The sequence below is a fragment of the Scyliorhinus torazame genome, chromosome 13, assembly GCF_047496885.1.
Source record: "Scyliorhinus torazame isolate Kashiwa2021f chromosome 13, sScyTor2.1, whole genome shotgun sequence".
Taxonomy (NCBI): domain Eukaryota; kingdom Metazoa; phylum Chordata; class Chondrichthyes; order Carcharhiniformes; family Scyliorhinidae; genus Scyliorhinus; species Scyliorhinus torazame.
This window is the reverse complement of record NC_092719.1, coordinates 167060466-167087810: the sequence shown is the minus strand read 5'-3', so window position 1 is coordinate 167087810 and position 27345 is coordinate 167060466. Positions and strand designations below refer to the sequence as shown.

Genomic DNA, 27345 nt, shown 5'->3' with positions numbered 1-27345 from the left:
CCGGAGTTATGTCTGGTGGCCAGGCCTCGACACCGACATTGAGAAGGTGGCCCAAAACTGCTCCATTTGCCAGGAGCATCAGAAGCTTCCGCCGGCCGTGCCCCTACATCACTGGGAATGGCCAGGGCTGCCTTGGGCGCGCTTGCATGTGGATTTCACCGGCCCTTTTCAAGGATCCATGTCCCTTCTATTAATCGACGCCCAGTCTAAATGGCTAGAAGTGCATAAGCTCCTCGGCACAATGTCCTGCGCAACAATTGAGAAGATGCGTTTGTCTTTTAGTACGCATGGCCTCCCCAAGTTGCTGGTCACGGATAACGGCACTCCACTCACAAGCGAGGAGTTTGCGAGGTTCATGAAGATGAACGGCATATGCCATATCCGCACAGCCCCTTACCACCCGGCTTCAAATGGGTTGGCGGAGCGCGCAGTGCAAACATTCAAACGAGGCCTAAATGAGCAGTCTTCCGGGTCAATGGACACGAGACTGGCTCGCTTTCTGTTTTCATATAGGACCACCCCCCATGCGGTGACTGGGGTGGCTCCCGCAGAACTCCTAATAGTCCAGAGACTTCGCACCCGCCTTAGCATGGTTGTCCCAGACATTGGCGCAAAAGTACGCCACACACAAGAACAGCAGGGACATGGTTTTTCTCGGCATCGGCCGATTCGGCAGTTTGTGCCCAGTGACCCAGTGTTCGTTCGGAATTTTGCTGGTGGTGCCCAGTGGGTCCCTGGCGTAATCTTTCACCAAACGGGCCCAATATCTTACCAGGTGCAAACCCAGGGTCGTCTCCAGCGCAAGCATGTAGACCACGTTCGGTCCAGAAGACTATCCCTTCCAAAGATTCCCCGCCCCCCGCTCATTTCTACAGCCACAGACACCAGAGACAATGGAAAGTCGCCCTCACCATCGTCCTCTGGTGCCTCACTCAAAGCCTGCGCAGGTCGTTACAGAACCGCGTAGAGATAGAGACGCCGAGATGAAGGAGGCAGCAGACTCTGACTCCGAGATGGAGACACAGGACGCATCAGAGGGGGAATCCTCGGGCCCATGGGCCGTGGATGTACAACTGTTACGCCGTTCATCACGGAAGCGCCGGTCTCAGTCTCGTTACACGCCGCCCGATCCAGCGCCTTGTGCAAATGGTGTCCGGCCTGCAGCAAAACGAGTTCGATGCCCTCCTTTGCCAGGGTCTTCGGTGGATTCCTTGGACTTGGGAGGGGGAGGGATGTTATAAACTGCCTGCTTACCATTGGCTGGGGACTAATGACAATCCCACAATCCTGTGGGAGTATGAGCTTCCCCAATGAGGGGGGCGGAGAAATCATTAGCAGACTCCGTGTATAAATAAAGCTGGCCAGTTTGGAACCAGCCAGGAAGGAGTGAGCAGCAAGCGAGGTTGCTGCTGTTGTGTATATATATGTTATTGTAAATAAATGTTATTTCTTTGCATCCTTAAAACTCGTGCTGGATTTTTCGTGGCCCTCACAAAAATGGTACAGCAGCACAATATGACATGGGACACAGTGCTCCCATTCACACTGATGTTTATTAGAAACACGGTGTCGAGTTCAACAGGATATACCCCCCACAGCCTCATGACCGGACGACCCATGAAGGGTGCCGAGTATTATTTGGACTTGATTTGGCCAGCCCCACAGTCACCGTCCTCACCCACGAAAAAGCGGTCCAACAAATAATGGAGAATATTAAAGCAGCACAGCTCGCTGCAGCTATTCGACTAGGCGCTAGGAAAAAGCAGAGTAAGGCCTGCTTTGATAAAACAGTACACCCGATAGAGTATACAGTTGGACAGCAAGTCATGATCTCCCTGTACAATCCTAGTTCATTCCTCTCCCACAAATTTGCAGGACCCTACTCAATTCCCGATAAAGTAAGCCCCTCAGTTTACAAGATTACATACCCAAATGGAAAATCAGGATGGTTCCATATAAACGAGCTTAAGGCTTATGGAACGCAGTGCAGCCACTCACACCACATCTCACTGGCAATGGCAGACAACGAAGACCCACCCACTGGCAACCCAATCCAGCCCTTCCCCCAGCCAGGACAGCACATCCATAGATACAACCTTGACTCCGCCCCCAGAGGTCGCTAGTGATAGCGACAGCGAAAGAACAACGAATGACGCTGATACTCCCGACCAATCGAAAAACAGACTTTGTTTGTCCATCTCATGCAAATTTCTTGATACAGTTATGACTACTCATTTGACGCCACATGGTAGTTAAAGGCACAAGTTTGTTGAAAGTCCATAAATATTCAAATTCTTACCGTTCTTGTAAGGTCATTCAGGGAGTGGAGTAACGGCACTGATCCCCATCCTGCCTGAAGACCCCCTATCTATTTGGTCAGCCAAGCTTGGGTAGTGGATAACAGCACTGGTCACCCCCCTACCCGGGGATTCCACCCATTCTTGCCCTGCCGCGACTCATATGCACCCCATTCGGAAAGTTCTTTTTGAAACTCTTTTGCTGTTCTTTTAAAAATGTGGTTTAAAGAATGCACTTTGCGACAACTTTGGTTTCCTTTCCGGCGACCCTTCGATTGCTAACCCCCACCTGCTATTTACATGTTAAAATACTTGGTTGAAACAAATTTGCACTGGACGGAGAAATTGCCAGCCCACTCAGCCCATCAAACACAGGCTGCGAGAGTGCTCACACGGTGGCACAATTATTTTTCGGATATCTTGTCTCCCAAAAGGTTGGTTTAAAACAAAAAAAAATGAGGGAGTCACGTATGGTGACGATTCTAAATGGGAAATTGACATTAAGGAGAAACAGGCAGACAAACAAGATATTAAACAACAAGATAATAACAGATATTATGCTTGTACCCCCAGGAAGATACGAATATACCAGGAGACAGAGGAAGACACAGACAAGATGAAGACGGACCTGATGATCTGTATCATGATCGTCGTTGGATCAATACAGTTGCGTGCGTTATCGGCCCCTACACCCCTCACCACACAGGCCCTAAACATGACCACCCAACACGATACCTCTAGCCCGGACACTACATCACACATAGACACAGCCACTGATACCCCCACATGGTGTGATAATATCACAAAGTGACGTACACGGTAGAAGCCCTATTGATTGTAGCTATATTTTGCAGTGTCATCCAGATGATCAGACTTCGGAAATGGCGAAGGAGAGCCTTCCGCCCTCCAGTATACACACTCAGAGCCCCTTTTCTCGGACTTCAACAGACCCCACACTCCTTTTGAACCTTTTCTCCCTAATAAATTCCAAGTTTTTTAAAAATAAAATTATTTTCTCTGTAAATTGACATAAGTGTTAAGTAGAAATGTGATGCTGCTATTGTTTATTTTGTACTGTAATATAAGTTCCTTTGGTTATTAGATAACAGCATGACTGTAGTTTAGTTCAGGACAGTTAGAGGTTCCCCTTTTTGTGTAAAGAAATTGAAATGTATGATTAAATGTTATAGTGCCCCCTTAGAATTTTTATAGATCTGTGTGTTGTATTGGAGAAAACTGAGGTAAATGTTTCGACCCACAGGTAACCGGCATACCAGAGAACAGGAGAAGATTCAGTAGTGTGATCCTTCACGCTTCGCGTTGAGGATCAAGAGGACAGACTGTAGCCACCTGGGATGGCCACTTACAACAAGAAACATGGACGTTCGCAAAGCATAACGGGAAATGTGGACAATGTAAGATTCAGGCAGGCTCAGAGCCTGAATGCATATTTGAGAGCAAAGAATCCAGACAGCATCGAAACCCCCAACTGATTACATTTTGATGGCCCATCTCCGTAAGACAAAGGACTGATACTTGAGTAACCGATACAATCCCAGACATGTTCTCAGGAAGCGTAAATATCAGGGTCAATGACCGCTTCGGACACACCCAGCCATCAAGGCACCTGCCCATTTATTGGCTCCGATCGAAGGCAGTGATCGAGAACTGCTCAATTAGTGGGGCACAAACCTAAGGACCGCCCAAAAGAGCGCGAAACGCCCCAAGGATAAAGAGGGACACTGCCATGTGTTCAATCTCTTTTTGACCTGGCGCTCCGGCAACATCCACCCCAATCGCAGCACCACCAGGAGCAAGTTCAAGTTCAACGCCCGCTACCAGACAGATGAGCCCAGCTGAGCAGCAGTTACTTCTCCAGACCCAGTAGATCCAGAATCGAACAAAGACCACTGTTCCTCTGACCTAAGCCGGGTGCCTGAAGTTAAATACAGGTTGTCATAGTTGTTAGGTGTAGTTTAACTAGTAGTGTTTCTGTTGCATGATTAATCTTGTGTGTAAATAAAGTACCATTGATCTTGAAGTAACTAACTATCTTGAACCTTATGTTGGTATCATTTGATACCTGGTGACTCTGAGCAATATAATAGCGATATCTAAAGAAAGAAGGGCAACCTTATTGATTGCAGCATGTAAAAAAGGCAACAGTTTGCTAAAGGCTACAACTTCAAGCACGTTACCTCCAGTCCGCACTACCCGCAGTCCAACGGAAAAGTCGAAAAGGGGGTGCACATCGTCAAGCAACTTATCCACAAAGCCTCGGACTCCGCCTCCGACATACACCTTGCACTACTAGCATACCGGGCGACTCCCTTATCAACTGGCAAGTCACCAGCTCAACTGCTGATGAACAGGGACCTAAGGACAACACATCCAGCCCTACACCTGCCCAACCCTACACCTGCCCAACCCAGATCACCTACCGGTACTACAAAAGATGCAACAGCTTTGTGATAGTCAGAAACAGCACTATGATGCACATGCCACCGATCTGGATGCGCTATCCCCAGCAGACACCGTCAGGATCAAAATACCTGATGACAGGTGGTCTGCCCCAGCTGTCATTATCCGGCAGGCCGCGCCTAGATCCTATGTGATAAAAACGGCTGACAGCACCATCATTCGACGAAATCGAAGGTCACCTCCGCCTGTTGAAGCGCCACCTCAAGATGCCACACACCACGATTCCATCAGTTGTGACTCCCACACGCTATCAAGATTCTGGCATCCCCTCCGCTACCTCTCAGGAAGTCAGCAAGGATAAGACGGAGACCCCAAAGACTGGACTTATGAACATTTGCCTTATGTCTACTGTATATCCAAGTCACGCATATCATGTTATTTTCTGTAATACTGTCAACCATAGCTACCATCACCACATTAGACAGGCACACAACAAAAACAAAAAAAAGAGGAGGGGGGGGGGATGTAATGATTTGCAGACATGTAACCAATGGGTCATCAGAACAAGACACAACCAATGGGTAATCAGAACACCCAGCAGTGGCATCACCACAAGAGGGCACCACATGACCACTATAAAAAGGACAAGGCACACAGGCCCTGCCTCTTCCACCGGCAGAAATCTAGAGAGAAAGACGTGTGTGGTTAGCAGCACCGACACACCATAGCATGTGGTCTAGAGCAAGTTCATATAGTTAGTAGAATATACTGTATGTGGTAGGCTATATTTGGGGTATCGTGGTACCTAGGTGGGATGTACCTTATACTGTAGTATGAGTGGTAGAACCTGCCTGCTGGTTCCGCCCAGCAGGCGGAGCATAAGAGTCTGTGTTTCACCCACAGCAGCCACTCTGTACCGGAGCTGCTGGGGTAACTACTTGTTCATTCATGAAAGCCTTCAATTGGACTACAATCTCGCTTCAGCAGTGATTGACCGTGCATCACAGTGTTACTAGAGTCAGATTAGTAGAGTGTAGAACTCATTTAGGAGCTTTGTTAATCGCTCAATAAATACTTTCAACTTAACTCAAGGTCTGGAGTATCCTTCAGCAACGCCTACACCGAGTAGTGGTTTATGTTACTCAAAGTAACATAACAACACAATTTCTAAAGTGGTGCACGTGAAACTGGACCCGGGCCCTCGGGAGGCCATATTCGGGGTGTCGGACTAGCTGGGGTTGGAAACAGGCACGGAGACAGATATTGTAGCTTCGCCTTGTTGATCGCCCGAAGGCGGATCCTGTTAGGGTGGAGATCAACCTCTCCACCCTGTGCCCTGGTGTGGCGGGAGGACCTGCTGGAAATCTTGACGCCTGAAAAGGTCAAATTTGAACTGAGGGGAAGGATGGGGGGCGGTTTCTACAATTCATGGGCGCTATTCATTATGCACTTTCGAGAATTGGATCACATCGAACATTAGTGGGGCTTTGAGGGTTGGGGGGAGAGGGGCTGTATGTGTTAATGGTGACTATGGGTGATTCCTCATTCCTTTTTGTTTCATTTGTTTATGTTAACATGCGGGCTAATGCCTGGGGTTTGGTGGGAGGATGGGATCGTTGTTATTGATATGGGGACTGACATTACATTCGTTACTGATTATTGTTTATGGTTGGGTGTAAATTTGGGAGAAAATGTGAAAAAGGAGGAGGAAAAAAAAATATTTTTAAACACTGAAAATTCCACTACCAACTGACTTCACCGTTAAATTATTTTTAAAAATAAATGGTTGCTTGCGGTTTATTTTATTTGAAACAAAAGCTCTCAAATCAGCTCCTTTGATCTGTCCATAGTGACTGGAGTACAAATCCAGAATGTGTGACCTAGCAGCCAGGTTTCAGAGAAGCTAATGCTGGCTGTGAGCATTGACATGCAGAAAACAGATACCATGAATGACTCACCCGATTGTGAACAACATAAAAATAGGAAGCACAAGAGGGATAAAGAGGATAACAGAAATAGTGATCTGCACGGCAACAATGATCACATAGACTGAATAATATTCTGTATGTCAGGAACTAAGCAGATTTACTTTGTGATTTTTGCTCAAGTGCTAAATACAATGCAATTATTTTTATCTGCTCATGTAGGTATGAGTGGATGCGTAATCAAAGTGGAGAGGTGTTTTGCAGTGGAAACTGGTTGAGAGAGGACTTTAGTGTTCTGGGTGTTTAGTGAAAGGTCCATTTTCCTGTATGTTTTGGAGAAGGAGTCAACAATGACCCGGAGCTCAGTTTCTCAGTGAGCACACACACATCAGCACAATGAAGCTCAATCTCTGGGGTCGCAATGGTTTGGGTTTTGGAGTGAAGGCAGCCTCAGTTGAACAGTTTCCGACCTGTCCTGCCGATTATCTCCTTGCCTACAGGTAATTTTCTGAAGATGAGCTGCAATACTGCAGCAATTAAGTTCCATGGTGAGATCCTGGAAACTGTGGACCATTTTGTGTCATCTGCAAACTTACTAATTATACCGTCTACATTCACATCCAAGTCGTTAATGTGTATAACAAACAGCAAGGGTCCCAGTACCAATCCCGTCATTGTCTCCAATGTGCTAGCTCATCCTTTGGTCGACTGAGGGAAAAGGTATTTGAGGACCAGGATTTCAAAAGCAAGACTAACACCATGGTTTACAGGTAGCAGTGATCCCTGTGCTCTTATATACCTCAGAGACTCATGGAAAATCCTGACTTGTAACTTACCAAAATGGAGACGGCTCATTCAGGAAGGCACCAAACGTATCAAGAGACTTTATCAGGAACATGTAGGGGTGAAGTCAGAGGGAGCACACTAATCTCCAAGCAACCTATCTACCCATCACCTGATGAGATGTATCAGAGGCTCCTATGCGAGGCAAGGGAGGAGATTGGTGGGGCCTTAACGGAGATATTTAAATCTTCGCTGTCAAGGTGAAGTTCCAGATGACTGGAGGATAGCTAATGTGATACCTTTATTCAAGAAGCGCAGCAGGGATAAGCCAGGTAATTGCAGGCCAGTCAGTCTTATGTCAGTCTAACGTCAGTGTAGGGAAATTATTGGAAAACATTCTGAGGGACAGGATTAATCAACACTTGGAACAACAGGGATTTATCAGGGATAGTCAGTGCGGATTTGTTGGTGGGATATCCTGGCTAACTAATTTAATTGAGTTTTTTGAAAAGGTAACTAAATATATTGATGAGGGTGGCGTAGTTGATGTGGTTTATATGAACTTCAGCAAGGCCTTTGACAAGGTCCCACATGGAAGGCTGGTCCAAAAGGTTAGAGCCCAAGGGATCCAAGGCAAGTTGGCATGGATCCAAAATTAGCTTATTAATAGGAGGCAAAGAGTGATGGTGGAGGGTTGCTTTTGTGACTGGAAACCTGTGACCAGCGTTATACCACAGGGATTGGTGCTGGGACTCTTACTGTTTGTTACATACATAACGACTTGGATGTGAATGTAGAAGGTACAATTAGTAAATTTACAGATGACACGAAAATTGGCGGTGTTAATGATAGTGAGGAGGGTAGGCTCAGGTTACAGACTGATATTGATCAGCTGGTAAATTGGGCAGAGCAAAGTCAGATGGAATTTAATCCTGATAAATGTGAGGTGATGCATTTTATGAGGTCTAATAAGGGTAAGGTAAAGTCACCATAGTCCCAGATTACCATAGGTTGCTTTCCCCTTTGAAGTAGGTGGAGATTTAACCTGAGGATTTAACCCCAAAAGGGTTGTAAATCTGTGGAATTCCCTGTCCAGTGATACAGTTGAGGCTACCTTGTTGAATGTTTTTAAGACAAAGATAGATAGACTTTTGAACAGTAAAGGAATTAAGGATTATGGTGATTTAACCTGAGGATCAGGTGAGGATCAAAGTTGAGAAGGTGGGCCTTCTTGAATAACCACAGCTGGTACAGGAATTGAACCTGCGCTGCTGGCCTTGCTCTGCATCACAAACCAGCTGCCCAGTAATTGAGTTAAACCCGCCCCCAATATGGTGGGTATGTCCCGAGGGCAGCACGGTAGCATTGTGGATAGCACAAATGCTTCACAGCTCCAGGGTCCCAGGTTCGATTCCGGCTTGGGTCACTGTCTGTGCGGAGTCTGCACATCCTCCCCGTGTGTGCGTGGGTTTCCTCCGGGTGCTCCGGTTTCCTCCCACAGTCCAAAGATGTGCAGGTTAGGTGGATTGGCCATGCTAAATTGCCCATAGTGTCCAAAATTGCCCTTGGTGTAAGGTGGGGTTACTGGGTTGTGGGGATAGGGTGGAGGTGTGGACCTTGGGTAGGGTGCTCTTTCCAAGAGCCGGTGCAGACTCGATGGGCCGAATGGCCTCCTTCTGCACTGTAAATTCTATGATATCTATGAAGCACTGAGAACAAAGAGACCTTGGTGTGCAAATCCATAGATCCCTGAAGGTGGCAGCATGGGTGGACAGGGTGGTAAAGAAGGCATACAGAATGCTAGCCTTCATTAGCCAGGGCATAGAATATAGGTGCAGGCAGGTCTTGGTACAACTTTATAAAACATTTGTTAGGTCACAGATGGAATAGTGTGTGCAGTTTTGGTCACCACACCATCAGAAGGATGTGATTACACTGGAGGGGGTGCAGAGGAGATTCACTTCTGTTTGGGATGGAAAGTTTCAGCTATGAGGAGAGACTGGAAAGGCTGGGTTAGATTCCCCTGGAGCAGAGGAGGCTGAGGGGGAATCTGATTGAATTATACAAAATTGTGAGAAGCATAGATCGGGTAGATCATAAGAATATTTTCCCCATGGCAGAGGTGACTAAGACCAGAGGGCACAGGTTTAAGGTGCGGAGTAAGTGGTTTAGAGGGGACCTGAGGAAAGATGTTTTCATCCAGAAGGTGGTGCAGGCAGGTGCTCTTGCAACATTTAAGCAGCAGCTGGATGAGCACTTAAATCGTTAAAGCATAGTAGGCTGTGGACCAAGTGCTGGTAAATGAGATTGGTATTTGATGGTCAGCATTAATATGGTGGACCGAAGGGTCTGTTTCTGTGCTGTATGACTCTATGATTTCAAGCACTACCTGCTCCGCATCTGGCAAAGTCTTTAACTCAAATATTGGATTTATCAGTCATCTCAGAACTCATTGAACCAGAGTGGGAGCAGGTCAACTTTAAAGCTGAGGGTCTACTGGAAAAGAGTAAAGTGGATGCAGTCCAACTTGTCTTCTACAGTATTCCAAAACATTAAAAATGTATTACTGTTTGACAGTTTAATATATCTTTCAAGTCTATGTGTGCAAAAGATCAAAAGAAAACATGCTATAGCTGTGTTCGATAAGATGAATTTTAATGGAAACAATTGTTAAAAAATAAACAAGCAAGACAGATCCTTACAATTCTTTTTAAATGTTCTGAAAATTTCAAAATGTGCCTTGAGCGTGGCACAATTTATCAAAGAGGACTGAATTTAAAGAGGAGGCAGTAAAAAGTTCATAAATGTTTTATGTGACATTCTACTAAGTTCATATCCAGGTGCACTGTGCTTGGTTGATGGTTCAATCAGTTGACTGGATGCTTTCCTCTTCATACTTTTAGCGAATAGGTAGATATGAGAAAGAAAATGCTCCCAAGATTATATTCACATTTCCTTTTTCACAATGACAGCAAAGGATGGAAAACGTAGCCATTGTATTATCATCTATTTTAGAGGCTATGAGTTTCTCATTAGCATAATTGAAAAACATAAATCTAAGATCATTTGAAAATTACTACACATTCATAGCATGTTTTAATGGCATCATGAACATTAACATAGGCTCTTCAATTTTGAATGACAGTTTCCATTGAATCTAAAGCTGGGTACTAATCAACACAATTAAATCAGGATTAGCAAAGAAATTTGATTAGATGCCTCTTACTACAACATGTGAGAGTCACATCTTAGTCGGGTACAATTACAGTGCCAAAAGCTTAAAAGAACCTCTGCTCTGAAGATATATTAGACATATCATTGACTGATACCATAGAAATCTGGTCAAATATTGTTTGATCAAATGTCGTTGTAATTTAACAGCAATTTTATTTCCATGCACAATTCAGGGAAAGGCGTCCACTGGTCTAATCTTCTCAATTCTCCATTTTCTTGAGGTTCCTTGGATTCGGAGCTGAAAATCATACAGCAAGACAATAATATTGGCCCCAGGAGTCAGAGTGTCACAAAACAATTATTTGTACCTATCTATGTAGACATTACTGGATAATGCCCAATTGCTATTTGTCTTCAAAAGTATTCATAGAATTTACAGTGCAGAAGGAGACCATTCAGCCCATCAAGTCTGCAACAGCTGTTGGAACGAGCAACCCACTTAAGCCCACACTTCCACCCCATCCCTGTAACCCAGCAACCCCACTCAACCTTTTTGGACACTAAGGACAATTTAGCCAGGCCAATTCACCTAACCTGCACATCTTTTGACCGTGGGAGGAAACCGGAGCACCCGGAGGAAACCCACACAGAAAGAGGGAGAGCGTGCAGACTCCACACAGACAGTGACCCTAGCCGGGAATCAAACCTGGGACCCTGGAGTTGTAAAGCTACAGTGCTAACCACTGTGCTACCATGCCAAAGAAGTGTCTAAAACATATAAACATATTAACTATTTGACACATAAGTTTAAGAAATCTTGAAAGTCCATGAATGTAAAAAGATCAAACAAAAACATACTGTTATTGACTAGATGAAGTACTTTCTGAGATCAGCAGCCTCTGATGCCATCTCCTCCTCTGTCCTCCACTGATGTGATTCTTCAGTTGTCTCCTGATCATGTTTCTGGAGCTTTATTAGTTTCATGTGTGGGGTGGACAATAAATATATGAAAGGAAGAATTATATTAATCTTCATGCATATATATGTTATCAAAGTGAAACAAATTTAACCCATGTAACATCTTCCAGACTGCCTAGGAAACGTAAAAGTGAGTTGGAGAGGGGAATCTTACGCAGTTTCACTGGTTCAAGAGCCATAAGCAGGGCCCTCTGATTCTTTATTTGAACTTTGCTAAATCCTCATGCGTTTCTCAATTTATATACTCCCAGGCACTGGGTGTATATGGTGAGAAATTCATGTTCATTACTTTATTAATCTCAGTTTCTTAATTAGAGTACTTTAGCTGCATTTACACAGAAAGTTACTTAATTTAGACCACATGAAATCAACACTCATTTGCTGGGTCCCTGCATTAGCACGGCTAAATTCGGCTTTCTTATCACAGAGGCAGAATGATAGATCTGCAGAAAACTGGGTTGGTAATGATATTGATGGGCTGAGGGACTGAGACATGATGAAACAGTGCAAAACTGCCAGTACCTAGTGAACCAAACCAAACAAGTGCTAAAGTTAAAATTTGAGCCTCCCATGCTTCTAGTGAAGCATTTAAACCACACGGGGAATTAATTACAACAACAATTTAGCTGTATAAAGACTTGACAATACTCAGGACAGAGCACCCCATCAATATTCACTCCCTCTGACACCCATGCACAGTGGCAACAGTGTGGACCACCTACAAGATCCACTGCAGCAACTCAAGTCTCCTTCGATAGCACCTTCCAAATCCACGACTCTTCATCACGGAAGGTCAAAGGCAGCAGACATATGAATATATTGTACTCCCATCTGCAAGCTTCCATCCAAATCACACACCGTCCTGACTTGAAAGTATTTTGCTGCTACTTCACTCTCTATGGATCAAAAACCTGGAATTCAGGTTCCTACGTCAGATGAACTGCAGCGCTTAAAGAAAGTGGCCCACCACACCTTCCCAATGGCAATCAGGGATGGGCAACAAACGCTGACCTGTGAAAAGTCAGGTCAGATGGCTCTGCATGAAAAGCAAAAAGCTGAGCAGTTCATAGAGAAGATAAAGGCTGAACATAAATGATTATGAAGAGTTTAAATTACACAATTGTTCAAGATATACAGTTTCTTTCTGAAAAATATTTTAAAAACATTATATTGAGATACTCCCAAGACTGGACAGGTTTAACAGAAAATCTATATGATCATGTTGCACTATTTGGTTTGGTGTGGACTTTTGCTGTGATAAAATTCTAAATATCTGGTTGTTTGAGATGAAGTGATTCACATAAAGTGATTTTGGTGTAGCAGTGCGTTGCGTTCGTGTTTTGTAAGCAAACAGCTCTGGCATGCTGCATTTTCAGAAAATAATTTTTCTCTGACCTGTTCAAAGAACTTGGGGATTATTTTCTTGTATTTGGCACCAATATCAATAGGAAACATCAATTCCCATGTACAATGGATGTAAAAACAGAAAACGATTAAAAAAGGAAAAAATATCCATGCTGGTAAAACTATTCCTCAAAAACTGTGTATGATCTTCCCTTTCATGGCCACTTTGTTTAAACCCCTTGAGGAAGCCGAGCAAGTACAGCTGAAACTTCAAAGATGAAGGCTTGGGAAATTTCTTCTGAGCCCCTTGAAGCAAAGTAGCAAAATACCAGGGTATCAGTGTTTCACCACAATATATTATGATATTCAACCCTGGCCACTTCTGCTTTACTGATGGTGTGGTGTCTCCATGATCCCTGCAGCAAAGGAATCATCATGTTCCAGAGATAGGATCATCATTTATGTTGACATTTATCCGTATCAAATTTAATCATGTTCTCAACCAGATAAATATCTAACTTGATCTCTGAGATCACAAGCCCATTACTCTTCATTACTAATAGCTCCGTTACCCATTTAGTTAATCTAACAGTATAAATCTGATCATTTTTATCAGATAATAAGAATTCTTTTATTTCAGAATTGTTTCAAAAAAATATACAAGGGAGGATATTTGGGGGAAGAAGTTAGTTATGTCATTAAATGTTGTGTTTCAAAACTATTAATTTTGCACAGGTTGTTGAAAATTACAAGCTAAAGTTACTTAGCTGAAATGTCTATTAAGCAGTCAAGCTAGTTTATGGGAAACTTAAGTCGACTGTAAAATAATTTAATAAGGGTCAATGTCCTCATCCCGGGCTCATTTAGGAGGAGCTCTTATTCGTATTAAGAAGCATAGAAGTCGCATTCTTTAAAACAGCCAAGGTCAGAGAAATAATGGGATTCATTGATAGATCTACTAGTAAATTACTGAACAGGAAATAAGTGAGAGATAGCTGAGATCAAAGCGAGAAAAGGACAATGGACACATATTCTAGATCACAATATTATAAGACATGTACTGTCAGGTATGGTGCTGATGGCTGAGAATTTATGACCATCTGGCATCAATACCAATTACTATTTATGAAATTCAGAGAAATGAGTGAGGCTTACATCACACTATATTTATTGTATATCTGTGATATTTTACAAAATCACAATCTTTTTATGAAATAATGTATTCAGATATGTATTCAGATATCCTGCTTCAAAAAGGAACAGTGATTTTTAGACTCTGTTGCACTTTGATATAACCAACACACTGCTTAAAGACCATGGCCAGGATTTTCCATTGAGGATTCAAAGAGCTTCTGCCAGCGGGGAAGCGGGACTGTCCCCCTCTGGCACTAAGAACATCACCAGGGTGGGACTCTCATGACTTAACGATGCAAAAATATGCCATTTTGAATGGGGGGCCCAATCCCAGTGTCAAGCGACAGGCTCCCCTCCCCACAATGCAAATATTGACCCGAAACAATTAACAAGGGAAGAACACTAACCCCTCATCAAAGAGGGGCAACCTACCCTCCCACCATGGGAATAACAGGTCACCATCTCCCGCATAAGGGTGACCTAAACCCCTCAGCACCCCCTGAGATTCTTTGAAATGATAAGAATTTATTCAATTTCACAGTGCAGTCCCTTCTCACTCTGAACTGCTCTGTCTAACAGCTGATGAGCAGACCAGACAGTTCAGTGAAGGATCAAGCCAAGAACACTTTCCCTTTCCTCACATCTGCTCCCCCAGCCCTATGTTTTTGAAACTGTTGCTTTTTGAAGTGTCAGAGCTTTGCTAGAGAGCTCACAACAGTATAAAAGGCTTGAAATCCCCTGAGATCCTTTGAAATGCTGAGCATTTATTGAATTTCACAGTCCAGTATCTTTAACTTGCCTTTGATTGACAGCTTAATGGTTTAAACACAGCTGCCAAGAAATTTGTTTATTTCCCTTTACATTTTAATGCATCTGAATTGGCCACGATTGATCGTAACCGCAATGTTTAGAAATATTCTTGTTATGATTGTCAGCTGCTGACCACTTCAAAGCAGCTGAGTGGTTTCATTTTCTAACTGCAGAAATCACTGGGCTTTGTTGAAGTGGTCACAGTGAAAAAGTCACCTCAGAGTTTAAAATAAATTTAGAGTACCCAATTATTTTTTTTCCAATTAAGGAGCAATTTAGCGTGGCCAACCCACCTAACTTGCACATCTTTGAGTTGTGGGGGTGAAACCCATGCAGACACAGAGAGAATGTGCAAACTCCACACGGACAGTGACCCAGAGCCAGGATCGAACCCGGGTTCTCAGCGCCGTAGGCAGCAGTGCAAACCACTGCACCACCGTGCCGCCCCACTTCAGGTCAGCCAAGGATGAAAATCGTGAAGAGGGCTGCCTGAGATCACCATGCCATGAGTGATTTCAGGTTGCCCAGGGTTGCAAGTCCAGATACACGACCCCCATCCCAGGGGAGGATCCTGGGGTCAACCCCTTACCCACAACCTGAGCCCCTTATCCAGAACCCTTGTGGGACTATCCCGCTTCAGCAGAGGGACACATGAGAAATGGACTGCCCCCTTGACACCCCTCGGGTCCATTGCACCAGGACTTCACTTACGCCATACTTACACCAAAGCCCACCTGGTGGAATTTCCATTGCGGGGGTCAGGGTACAACAGGTGAGGATTGGGGGGGGGGGGTTTAGATTCAGGCTTTCAGCCTATTAATTGCATTCAATCAATGCAAATCAGCTGTTTGCATGTTCCCGCCATCGCGGGGTGGGAAGCCGGCTATGGCCAGCAGTGCAGGGCAGGAGCAGAGACGGGGGACGGGTCTGCGCCCGGCACCGATCCCGCTTTTGGCTCGACAGGGGATTCTCTGCCTAATTTTAGTGACATGAACAGAGAATCCCGCCCCATATGTTTTAGGTGCAAGAAACAGAAGAGTCGTAGATAAATGTTTGGTACACTCCTGTCAAAGTCTTAAGTTGTATGAATGTATTTGCAGGCACAGTGTGAAATTGATTCAAATATCAAATATAGTATAAAACTGATAATCAGAGCCACCTTTACAAATCATTCTCCTCAACCCTTTTCATAATGGTACAAAAAAATGATCAATTCATTTGTTGAGAAGTTATTTCTTTCAGTGAGAATACATTCTCTTGAAGTTGTGAAAATCAACTGCTCCATTCTCAAGCGGGGTTTGTAACGTTTTGAAGTTGATCGCTATATTGGGCAGCACCATGCGAGCACTCTCCTGAAAACTGCAGCACTGAATCCACTTAGCTTTTGGGTTCAGCCGAAAGCAACTGAGAAGCAGACACATTCAGCAATGTACCTGTCTATAATTTAAGGCATGCAGCAGCTTCAAGAGGAATTGCTGCTCGAGTGGTCCAATGATGAAACAAATGCTATTGGCAAAGATCAGACATGTCAATCTGTAGTCATGGGAGCAGCAAAGTGCCCTGTTTTTTCAGATGAGGTTGTAGCAATTTAATTGGATCAAGTGTGCTGGAGCAGGGAACTGCCATTTCCTCAAAATAGTCATCGAGTTACTAACAGAGGGGTCAGCGTGTCTAGCAGAAGGCAGTGGGACATATCAATGCAAGTAGCACTGTGCACTGGCCTTGAATGAAGAGTAGTATGAAGTTTAGTGACCTCATCAACCATGTCAAAGTGGAAGGCCTCATCACAATCTCATTGCTCCTCCACCCACATAGACTCCAAGTACTTGAGCCGCTTCCGAGTAATGTTCATTTTATTAGATCAGGAGTGTACCACAGGAACTACTATTGGGTAACCAGAGAGTGTGGACCATTATGTGCCAGGGCACATTTCTCCCTTTCTCACCAACACCAGCTTTTCCTATGCGTTCAATTGCTGTTCTGGCTGATAAATCTTTTGAGCATCTGGACTTGCATGATGCAAAGTCACATTTTCACAATCCTTGTGGGCAGCATTCTGACACAGGGTGGGGGCAGAAATTCATTATTTCAATTTTGGTGCACAAACTGATGGCTGTGTCCAAATTGGGGGCGGGTGGAGAGGCGGCTGTGGCTTCAAAAATGATAATTTTTCTGCACTCCATTTTGGGTTTCTGCCTCATTGGCAGCAGCCTGTAAGTAAATCCCGGAGTGAGGGAGTAGGAATAAATGTGGAGCAGGAGCAGCCTACAGAAGCGGTACCAGATCAGATACATTATACACTATGCTGGATTTTCTTTTCGATTAGTTTCAACATTAGGTGGGATTTATCACAAGTCCGCAATCAGTGAGAGTTTAATTCTACTCTCACCAAACACATGTGAACAAAACCCACAAGTTGTTTCTATTTTACATTAATAGCTGGATTCTTCCCATGGACATTTTCAACAATTGGATCAAATAAAGCTGGGAGACAAATTTTGTGATTTAATCTTGTTTTCAACCCTAATTGCACTGTGACATAATTAAAGAAGTCCATTTCAAGCTACGTTTTACACAAAAATATTCAGCTACGAGCTGGTGCCGAATCTTTTCTCCCCCATGAATCATTCTTTAATTTTGAAGACCGGAGGAATTGGGCACGATTCAGCCATCGCTTTTTGCAGAGCGCAAAGCCGGGCACGACGGACAATTCGCGAGAGCCCCAACTCGGGCTTCTGCGGCAGGTACCGGCCAATCGCGAGTCACCCGACTTGTTCCACCCAGCGCAATCTCACCCTCGCTGGGCAGGATCCAGATCTGCATAGGTTCATTTAAATACTCGGATGCCATATACACCCGTTGCCCTGCAGTCAACAGCCTCAACGGTGAGACCAAGACATTGTTTAGCACTGGTTACCACAAATGTGGACCAGGCATGATGGCACCTCAGGTGGTCTCGTAGGCCATTAGAGACCCCCTGAGTGGTCGGGGATGGTGGTACCCTGGCACTCTCCCTGGCACCTGGGTGCCCAGGTGGCATTTCCAGGGTGACAGGGGCACTACCAGAGTGCCAGGCTGGCACTACCAGAGTGCCAGGCTGGCAGTGCCAGAGTGCCCAGCTGCCAGGTTGGCACTGTCAGGGGTTTGATCCAGGGGGTTACCTTGCCCATTGGAGGGGAGGTTCCAGGGTCCATGACAAGGTTGGGGGTGAAGAAAGTTGGGGGCGGGTGCTGAAAGGGGAAGGCATGTAGAGCTGCCATACAAAATGGCGCACCGATCTGTGAGGAGCCAATCGTGTTGGCAAGCTGAGTAAAGTGTGGCCTCAACGGGCAGAAACTCCCCGAGGCTCAAACAAACGGCAAAGGGCCTGTAAATAGCAGGGTGAATCTCGCCAGCGCAGCCAGCAAGAAACACCCTGCCAAATACGGCCAAAAGTGAACTTTAACATTTTTCTGCTGAATCGAGCTCAATGGCCCACAGCATCCGGTCCCCAGATTGTCGGAGACTAGGAAGATGCTCTACAGGATCCCTTGAAAGACCCAGTGGGAATTGTCTGGGAGATTTCAACTTCTGGTGACAAATTCCCTTGCTCCCTGTGACGCTCCGAAAAAGTCTCCAAATCTGAATTAGTCACAGACTTTGGACAGTTCCATCTAACTTACGGATAGTTATCCAGGAAATGTCAGACAGAAATACCATAGTCTAACTCCTGGGTAACTATACAGTGACCTCGCAAACTGCTCATACGGACCACCCCAACTCCCCACTCAACCCCCTTGACACCTCACCTAACCCCTGCCGAAACCTCAACTAGCCCCACTGACCCCCAATCCACACATGACTAGTTCCCACAATCTGACTATCCACCTGACTCCTGGGTACCATCCCTGATCAGCTGATTTCCCCTGATATGTGACCCTCTTGATCAGCAGACTCCCCCAACCAGACCTGACTAACTCCCCAGACACCCAGACTCACCCCGACCCCACCACCTGCCCCCCCAAACTTCCCCTCAACATCACCACCCAACCAGCCCCCTGACTCCACCACAACTCAACATGACTAGCCCCAGCATCTGACCATCCCCCTTGACATCCCTGGTTACCCTCCTAAACTGATCTGACTCCACCACCTGACTCCCTTCCCGACCCGACTTGACCAGCCTCGGACAAGCCCCCTGACCGGACTATGCTCGCGCTCGCTCTACCCATTCACCCACCTGCCACACAACCCACTTAGCACATCTGCTATCCAATCCTTCTATCCAAGTGCCACCCTACCCACCTGCCATCCCAACCAGCTGCCATTCTGGCACTCCATCAAGCTTCCACCTTACAGTTGTCACTCTACCCAGCATCCACCCTACCCACTTGTCAATCTACCCCTTTAACAATTAATCATCCATCCTGTGCCATTACCCACTTATCTTTTCTCCATAGCTTTTTTAAAAACTTTGGAATATTTAAAATGTATTTACCGGAAGCCAGCAACTCGTTTTCCCCAAAGATTCAGTGCTACGAAGGATTTCCATTTCAGGGATTTCTGGACTAGCTGGGATTGGAAGCTCTGGTGTGGCACAGAAAATTAGGAGCGGAGTGGAAATCTAACAGTGATTCAGGCCCATGCCTTCAGTACCATGAAAACTCCGTTCCCGAGCTACTTACTCTAGCCCTCTCCTTGGCCACTGTTTGAATGTGAACAAAACTGTTTCCATTCTCGGAGTAATAGTTGACCACGAGATGAGTTTCTGGCAACCTATCTGTGTCATTACAAGCTCGCCTATCTCTACGCACCCGATTCTGCTCCAGCCTCAGCGCATCTGATGCTGAAACCCTCATCCATGCATTTGTTATCTCTAAACTCAATGTACTCTTGACTAGCCACCACATACCTTGTTGTCCATGCCCTTCCTGAAACCAAGCCTTGGCCACGCATCATCTCTGTGCTCCTTAACCTACACTGGTTCCTGCGCTAGCAGCACCTTGATTTCAAAAGTCACAGCCTTGTTTTCAGGTCTTTACGTGGTCTCACCCTCCCTACCTCTGTAACCCCTTCAGTTCCACAATCCTCTGTGATTGCTGCACTCACCTCATTCTGGCCTCTTTTGATTTTATTTGTCCCTCTATTTGGTGGCCTTGCCTTAAATCCCTCCCTGAAGCCCTTGGATTCCCCCCGCCCTTTCTCCCGGTCTGCCTTCAGGAGTCTAAACTGTCCCTCAGCATCTCCAGGAGCCTGGAGACCGACTTGATACTCCCAGTTGGCCCCATTCAAGAAGCCTTAAGAAGCTAATTAGTTTAATTGGCTTCCCACTGGTGGCAGTTCTGTTGCCCTCCCCCTGCCATCAGCAAAATGGCCCAGGGGTGGGATGGCATTGAGGAACAGGCTGGCGGGGTGGTTTTCAACACCCGCTTGCTTTCATTCCAAGCCTCAGTGCGGGCTCAAAATCCTGCCCCTTGTGTGAAATAATTCAATGTCACCTATTAAGCAGAATATAACATCCTATTCAGTTGTCATTCAGATCAGGGGTTCTCAACCATTTTGCTTCTGAGGACGTCTTCCTGTCTCATAAAAATTCCACAGATCCCGCGAACACAGTAGACGTATTTTTCAATACAAAAATTAGTCATACAATATGAATTATTCTTGTTTTACATATTTAATGTGACTAGATGATTGATTGCTTAATTTCCAATGCAGTACTAAGGGAATGCTACATTGAGAGACATTGAAAAGTAGTGGTAAGAACTGAATGATGAACTTTTGATTCCTGCCAACAGGGTAAAGGAGATTCTAAATAAGAAATCCCTCCTTAGAATGCAGCATTGCAGTCTGGTGTTAGAGAATTACGTGATGTTCCTTTTTAGCAGGCATTCAATTTGGTGGATCTCAATGCACTGCTGTTCAGGCCCTGATTAATGTAAGGTAGCAGGCACCTGGCGAAACCATCATGGTATAAAGCACCTGTGTTGGGGCATTCAACATATTCTTTCAAGAGTGCAGAGAATTGTACAATGCTTGTAATATTTAGAATTATATTTTTGAATGAGAAAAACTAGCTCTAGATTAAGTCTCTTTATTACACAGATGATTTAAAATCAAATTATCCTAACCCCATCCCCTTTATTCAACAAATGGAAATTAGATGCAATTTTAATTTTTCTACTGTCATCAAGTCAGATATAAACGGACACAAGCAGTGGGATTCTCTGTTTCTGAGACAGTGTTGACGCCAACGCACAATCCGTGGGCTTTCACGCCAACAAACTGGCACCGCACCTGGACCGATTCTGCTCCTGTTACGGGGTTTGCACCAGTGCCATATGGAACACAATCGATTCTAATGAGTAGCGGTGCCCGATTCGCCGGTTACGCAATTGACCTTCAGGAGGCTGACAAGCTGCAGCCACATATACTCATTATAATCTCCACATAAACCATCCCAGCCAACAAGATGGCAGTAAGAGGCTCTGCCCCACGTTTCGCAGACACCAAGTTGAAGACCCTCCTGGACGTCGTGGAGGAGAGGAGGGTGACCCTGTACCCCAGACCAGGAAGGAGGTTGCCAGCCGCTGCCATTCATCTTGCCTGGGCGCAGTGGCAGAGGCGGTCAGCGCCGTGAAAAACGTAGTCCGGACTGGCCAGCAGTGCAGAAAAAAACTGCACAACCTCCTCAGGGCGGCTAGGGTAAGTAGGCAGCACTGTGCCCCTGGCACCAACCCCCGTCCCACACAGCCATAACCCTACCCGCCAACTCGGAGGGCAACCGAACACCCACCTGCTCCACATGCAGGCACCAATACCAGCTGCCATGGCCATGTGCCCTGGCCACTGAGGCCACCAGCTTCCCACTCACTGGGCTGCAAGAGTCGGGCTGTCTAACACTGTCGTTTTCTGTTCCTTCCCCCCAGGAGAAGGCCTCGCACAACCGCCCGGAGGGGGAGAAGACAGATGGGGGACCATCGGACTTGCGGTCCCTCACTCTGGCTGAGCAGAGGGCCCTGGATGTGGTTCAGCGGCCGGGAGTAAAGGGAGGTCACCGAGCTGGAGCTTGGCCACAGGCGAGGAAGTGAGACCCCGCTTAGTTGCGGTTCCCCATGACACGTGTGTCAACACCCCCACCGCCACAACACCACCCACACCCCCACATGACCCTCACCCCCACACCACCCTCACCACCACACCATCCTCACCCTACACCGCCTCCATCCCCACCCCTACCCACAGTCTAATCATGCATCTTGTCCTGCAGGACCTGCTGGGGATTTGGCGGGTCCAATTAGGGGCCCCTGCCCCCAGCCAGAGCCACAGCCGTAACCCTTCCGTAAGCCTAGCAGTGACGGCGATAGCTCTCCACCCACAAATCAGGAGACCACGGGGCTCGGGCCAGAGGATGACAGTGATTTCCCATCAGAGCTGTCTCCAACACCCTCCACCATCCCAGAGAAACTCATCTCGGTTGGGCATGTTAGTGAAGAGGCTACTGTAACACGATCTGGTGCTCACCACATAGCTAATCCGGTACAGCAGGTGGGGCTAGGAACACCTAAGGGGGCAGAAGGTTGGAGGGCAGGCCGATCCGAGGAACTAGCTGCCATCCAGATGGGTCTCAGGCTTCTGGAATGGACCCATTGATAGTGGAAATGCAGTTACAGAGCCAGGGCCAACATGAGGGGTTGTCGGCAAGCATCCAGCACCTGCTGGTGCAGTTGGAGGAGTCCAAGTTAGGGCAGCAGCAGGAGGTGGTGCCGACAATGCATGCCACCCAAGCTATCACTGGGCGGGTGACGTCCGTGGTGGAGGCATTGGGGCGACGGTCGTGGCTATGGGTCAGCATGTGCAAGGCCTGGGGCATTCTGTGCAAGCACTGGCTGAGGCCCAGTACAGGGTTGCCATCTCACAGGCAACCATGTGCCAGAGCCACTTGAACATCACAACGGCGCTCCTGAGTGTGGCTCAGGCACAGCAGCCCATGGCTGGGAACGTGGGTGGCATTGCACAGGCACTGCCGACGTGGCGCAGACACAGAGGGAGGTTGCCCAGTCCTAGAGGGAGATGGCACAGTCACTGGCTGATGTGACACAAACCCAGAAGGTGGTGGTACAGTCAATGGGTAATGTGGCGCAGTCCCAGAAGGAGATGGTCTACTCCCTGTGTTCCATGGCCGCAAGCGTGCGGACCCTGGTCGAGACCTCCAGGGCCGGCAGCGCCAGGTGGCGGGGGAGACTCAGGGGACAGCCCTGCTTGCATCTCCGTCCCATGGAGTAGCCTGGGGGCCATCGGGCACCTTGAAGGAGGAGGAGGTGATGGGGCCCGTGCCGGTGTCCCCCGCAGCACTTTGGACTCCCCCACTCGTGTCCCTGGTGCACCTGGTGGGCAGCGGGTAGAACAGGGCGGCGCCACACCACCTGGGACACCCGAGCAGCAGCCAGTCGCATCCAGGTCCGGATGCCCCAGAAGACGCTCGCCAACGGGAACACAGGTCGCAGGGCAGGACTCACAGCAGGCCACCTCCACTCCTGCTGTACCATCTGGGGAATCACCGAGGTGTAGCATTAGGGCCCGTAAGGCCAGGAAGTTAGACACCAGTTAAGTTGGCACGGGGGCAGGGCACGGGCCCAAATCTGTATATATTTGTTCACATTAAACACCTGTTACCACGGTTACAACCTGCCTCGGTGCTCTGTCAGATGAGTGTGAGGGGTGGGCTGATTTGGGCTGGCTGGGGGAGGGGGGTCGAATGGGAGGACGTTGGGGGGGGGGGGGAATGGGTAGACCCTGTGGGTGACCTGGGCCCCACCCCCGCCCCCGCAACTGTCCCCACCACCATCACCCCAGGGATTCGATGACACTGAGTGATGGAATGGCCAGCTCACCTGCAGGGATCACCCGGGTGGATGGTGGAAACTGCTACCATGGGCAGGAGTCAGATATTGTCAAATGATGTGGAGCAGCAGAGATCATTGGAGAGCGGGTTGTCATTTGGGAATGTTCGCAGATGACTGCACAATGTTCAGCACCATTCGCAACTCCTCAGATACTGAAGTAGTCCATGTGCAAATACAGCAAGAGCTGGACAATATCCAGGCCCTCTCAGAGTGCTGTGGGTCTACAGTCACATGTAGAGCAGAGCAGGTGAAAATGGTGATTTTCTTCCCCAAATGACATTAGTGAGCCAGATGGGTTTTTACAATCAGCAATGGTAGTCATGGTCACCATTACTGGGACTACCTTTATATTCCAGACAAGTGGCAAGTAACAGTCACACAAGTGCCAGGCAATGACCATCTCCAATAAGAGAGAATCAAACCATCTCCCTTTGACATTCGTTGGCATTACCATCACTGAATGCCCCACATCATGGGGGTTACCATTGACCAGATACTGAACTGGACTAACCATATAAATACTGTGGCTACAAGAACTGGTCATAGGCCAGGAAGCCTGTAGCGAGTATCTCACCTCCTGCCTCCCAAAACCTGTCCACAACCTATAAGGCACAAATCAGGAGTATGATGGAATACTCCCTACTTGCCTGGGTGAATGCAGCTCCAACAACACTTAAGAAGCTCAACACCATTCAGGACAAAGCTGGCCACTTGATTGGCACCCCTTCCACAAACATTCACTCCATCCACCACCAGCACAGTGGCAGCAGGTGTGTACCATCTACAAGATGCACTGCAGGAGCTCACCAAGGCCCTTTAGGCAGCACTTTCCAAACCCATGATCACTACCATCTAGAAAGGCAAGGGCAGCAGATACATGGGAACACCACCACTTCGAAGTTCCCCTCCAAGTCACTCACCATCCTGACTTGGAAATATATTGCCGTTCCTTCACCGTCCCTGGGTCAAAATCCTGAAGCTCCCTCCCTAACATCACTGTGGGTTTAACCTACACCACATGGACTGCAACGGTTCGAGAAGGTAGCTCACCACCACCTTCTCAAGGGTACATAGCTGCTGGCATTGGAGTAAATAGGTGCTTGATGGCTAGTGCGGACATGATGGACTGAAGGCCCTCTTTCCGTTCTGAAAAACTCGCTAACTCTCCCTATGACTCGAATTAGGGATGGGCAACACATGCTGACCGAGCCAGTGAAGCCCATATCCCGTAAAAATGAAATTTTAAAAAACAACCATCATGCTGATGTAAGGAAAAGAAACTCTGCAGTCCACTGTTTAGCAAGTGACAACCCCAGGTCATTTACAGCAGAACCCACTTGCTGAAGCTCCAAGGCTGGTTTCCCCACATCTCACGAATGCTCACACTGTTGACATTCACTATCACCACCAACAAAATCATCCTACAAAAACTCTTCACCCACAGAGCTGACCTCAAACCAAAACAAAGTCAGCATAAAGTTTTTAAAAATTCAATAACATCTGAAAATAGCTGTCTGCTCCTTTAAATTTCTTTTGTGCTGAAACCTGCAGCTTAGCACCCCTGGACATTCAATTAAAAAGAGCGAAATTACGAAGCGCATTTCTGGCCTAAAGGCTGTGAAATGGTTTAGACATTTAAATGTTGTCACCACAACCACATTGTAATACGGTAATGAGGTCTGGCCCATTTCTGATGAGGCTTCTGACACCTGATGAAATGTGTTGCAGAAATGCCTGTACGAGACATAAAATAGATGTAGATCTGATGGCTCAAAATTGCATTTATTTTTCTACATTGTCCGGACACCTGTTTATGGGGCACAACATATATGAGTGTCAGACCCATTATTAAACAAATAGTAGGTTGTGATGTTGTAAAATATCATGGATATAAACAAAATATGACAGGCAGCGTGCCTCTTCTGTGTGCAGTGAATTTGATAAGCAGCAGCCTATGATACCAGAGGCTATAAATTCTCCGGCATCACAAGCTCAATATTCACAGAGAGAATGGGGTCTAGCTTAGTGGTGGTGGGTTGGGTATGGTATGTGGATGGTGGGTGTTGCAGAAAGTTTCCTGAGATCCGGCTGAATCCTGCGAGAAGATGGTGGCATAGTGGCAAAGTCATTGGATTGACAATCCAAAGGTCCAGGCTAATGCTCTGGGGAACATAGGTTCAAATCCCATGGCGGCAGCTACTTATCAGCCATTCTCTTCAACCTCCATTGATTTCTCCATTTCTCCCAAACTCTCCAGGCCGACGCAACAATGACTCTTCCAGACTGCCCACCCCCCCCACTCTTCCAAAATTTAAATTCAATCAATAAATCTGGAATATAAAGGTAGTCCCAGTAATGGTGACCATGACAACCATCGCTGATTGTAAAAATCCATCTGGCTCACTAATGTCATTTGGGGAAGAAAATCACCATTTTCACCTGGTCTGCTCTACATGTGACTGTAGACCCACAGCACTGTTATACACCCTCTGAGAGGGCCTGGCAAGCCGTTCCATTCAAGGGCAATTAGGGCGGGGCCTTCCCAGTGACGCTCACAATCCTATGAAAGAGGAAAGATTAATGCCAGGACTTGATTACCATTTTCACAGGCAGCCAGACTGTCAGGCTGGTGGACAAGTAGGCCTGCAGCGGCAGGGTAGAGGAGGGCCGGAGCTGCTTCTGGCAAAACTACTTCACGCAGAGGGCGGTGAATTTGAGGAACTCGCTGGCCCGTCGTGCGGTGGAGTCTGAGTCAAAAAATGGTTTCAAGAAGGGGATAGATATACTTTTTAAAAACGGGTTAAAGGGACATGGGGAACAGGTAGGGAGGTGGATTTGAGACCAGGAAGAGATCAGCCATGATCTGCTTGAATGTCGGAGCTTGCTCGAGGGGCTGAATTGCCTATTTCTGTAGTTCATTCCAATGTTCCTATATTCCTATGCCAGGAAGGGGGTCTGGAAGAGACATTGCTGCAGAGGCCTGGAGCGTTTGGGAGTGGAGGGGAAATCTATGGAGGTTGAAGAGTGGTGGGTAAGCAGTTGCTGCTCATGTAACCATTCAGACAACCTCTAGGCATGCCTTTGCGTTCTCTAATTTCTCTCATTTTTGCCTCCTTTTCTCGGACGCTGTGATCATTCCTGTCATTTAACAATCTCCACCTAATCACTTCACAAATCAGTTCTGTTCCTTTCTTGTGTTCGTGGTCATTTATTTCTCCCCACGCCTTTTCCCCCAGCTTCTATAACATGTTCCGGTCCTGACAAAGGATTAAGGACCTGAAACATTAACCCTCCCAGTCTCCACCAGATATTTTCGCATTTCCTATTGTTACTGAACAACAGTGCCAGTGCCAGTCAGCGCATATTCTGTTCCGAAGGAACTTTAGTTATTAAAAACAATTCGAACAATGGCTGGACGGAGACTGTACAAATGTAACACAGCATCCACTGCACCACTGCAACCTGACATTGGTAGTGCAATGGTGAAGTGAAACAAGGAGCGACTGCTGCCTCGCGACTCTGTACTCATTAACAAAGTGGCAGAGCTGGAAGCTGCTCCCTGATAGTCCTGTAAATTGAATCAGATTTGACATG

The 27345-nt window shown here is 46.7% G+C and overlaps 1 protein-coding gene across 4 annotated transcripts in view; it reads right to left on the bottom strand.

Annotated features, from left to right (window-relative positions):
- Positions 1 to 10064: 10064 nt before the first annotated feature.
- Positions 10065 to 27345, bottom strand: part of LOC140388348 (bis(5'-adenosyl)-triphosphatase-like) — a 1872387-nt gene continuing 1855106 nt past the window's right edge. For all 4 annotated transcript variants that reach the window (XM_072472372.1, XM_072472370.1, XM_072472371.1 and 1 more), the window contains 2 exons: positions 11459 to 11569; positions 10065 to 10898 (listed from right to left, as the gene is read on the bottom strand). In XM_072472372.1, coding sequence (XP_072328473.1) covers positions 11468 to 11569 — 102 coding nt within the window. In that variant the 3' untranslated portion in view covers positions 10065 to 10898; positions 11459 to 11467. The remainder of the gene's footprint in view (positions 10899 to 11458; positions 11570 to 27345) is intronic.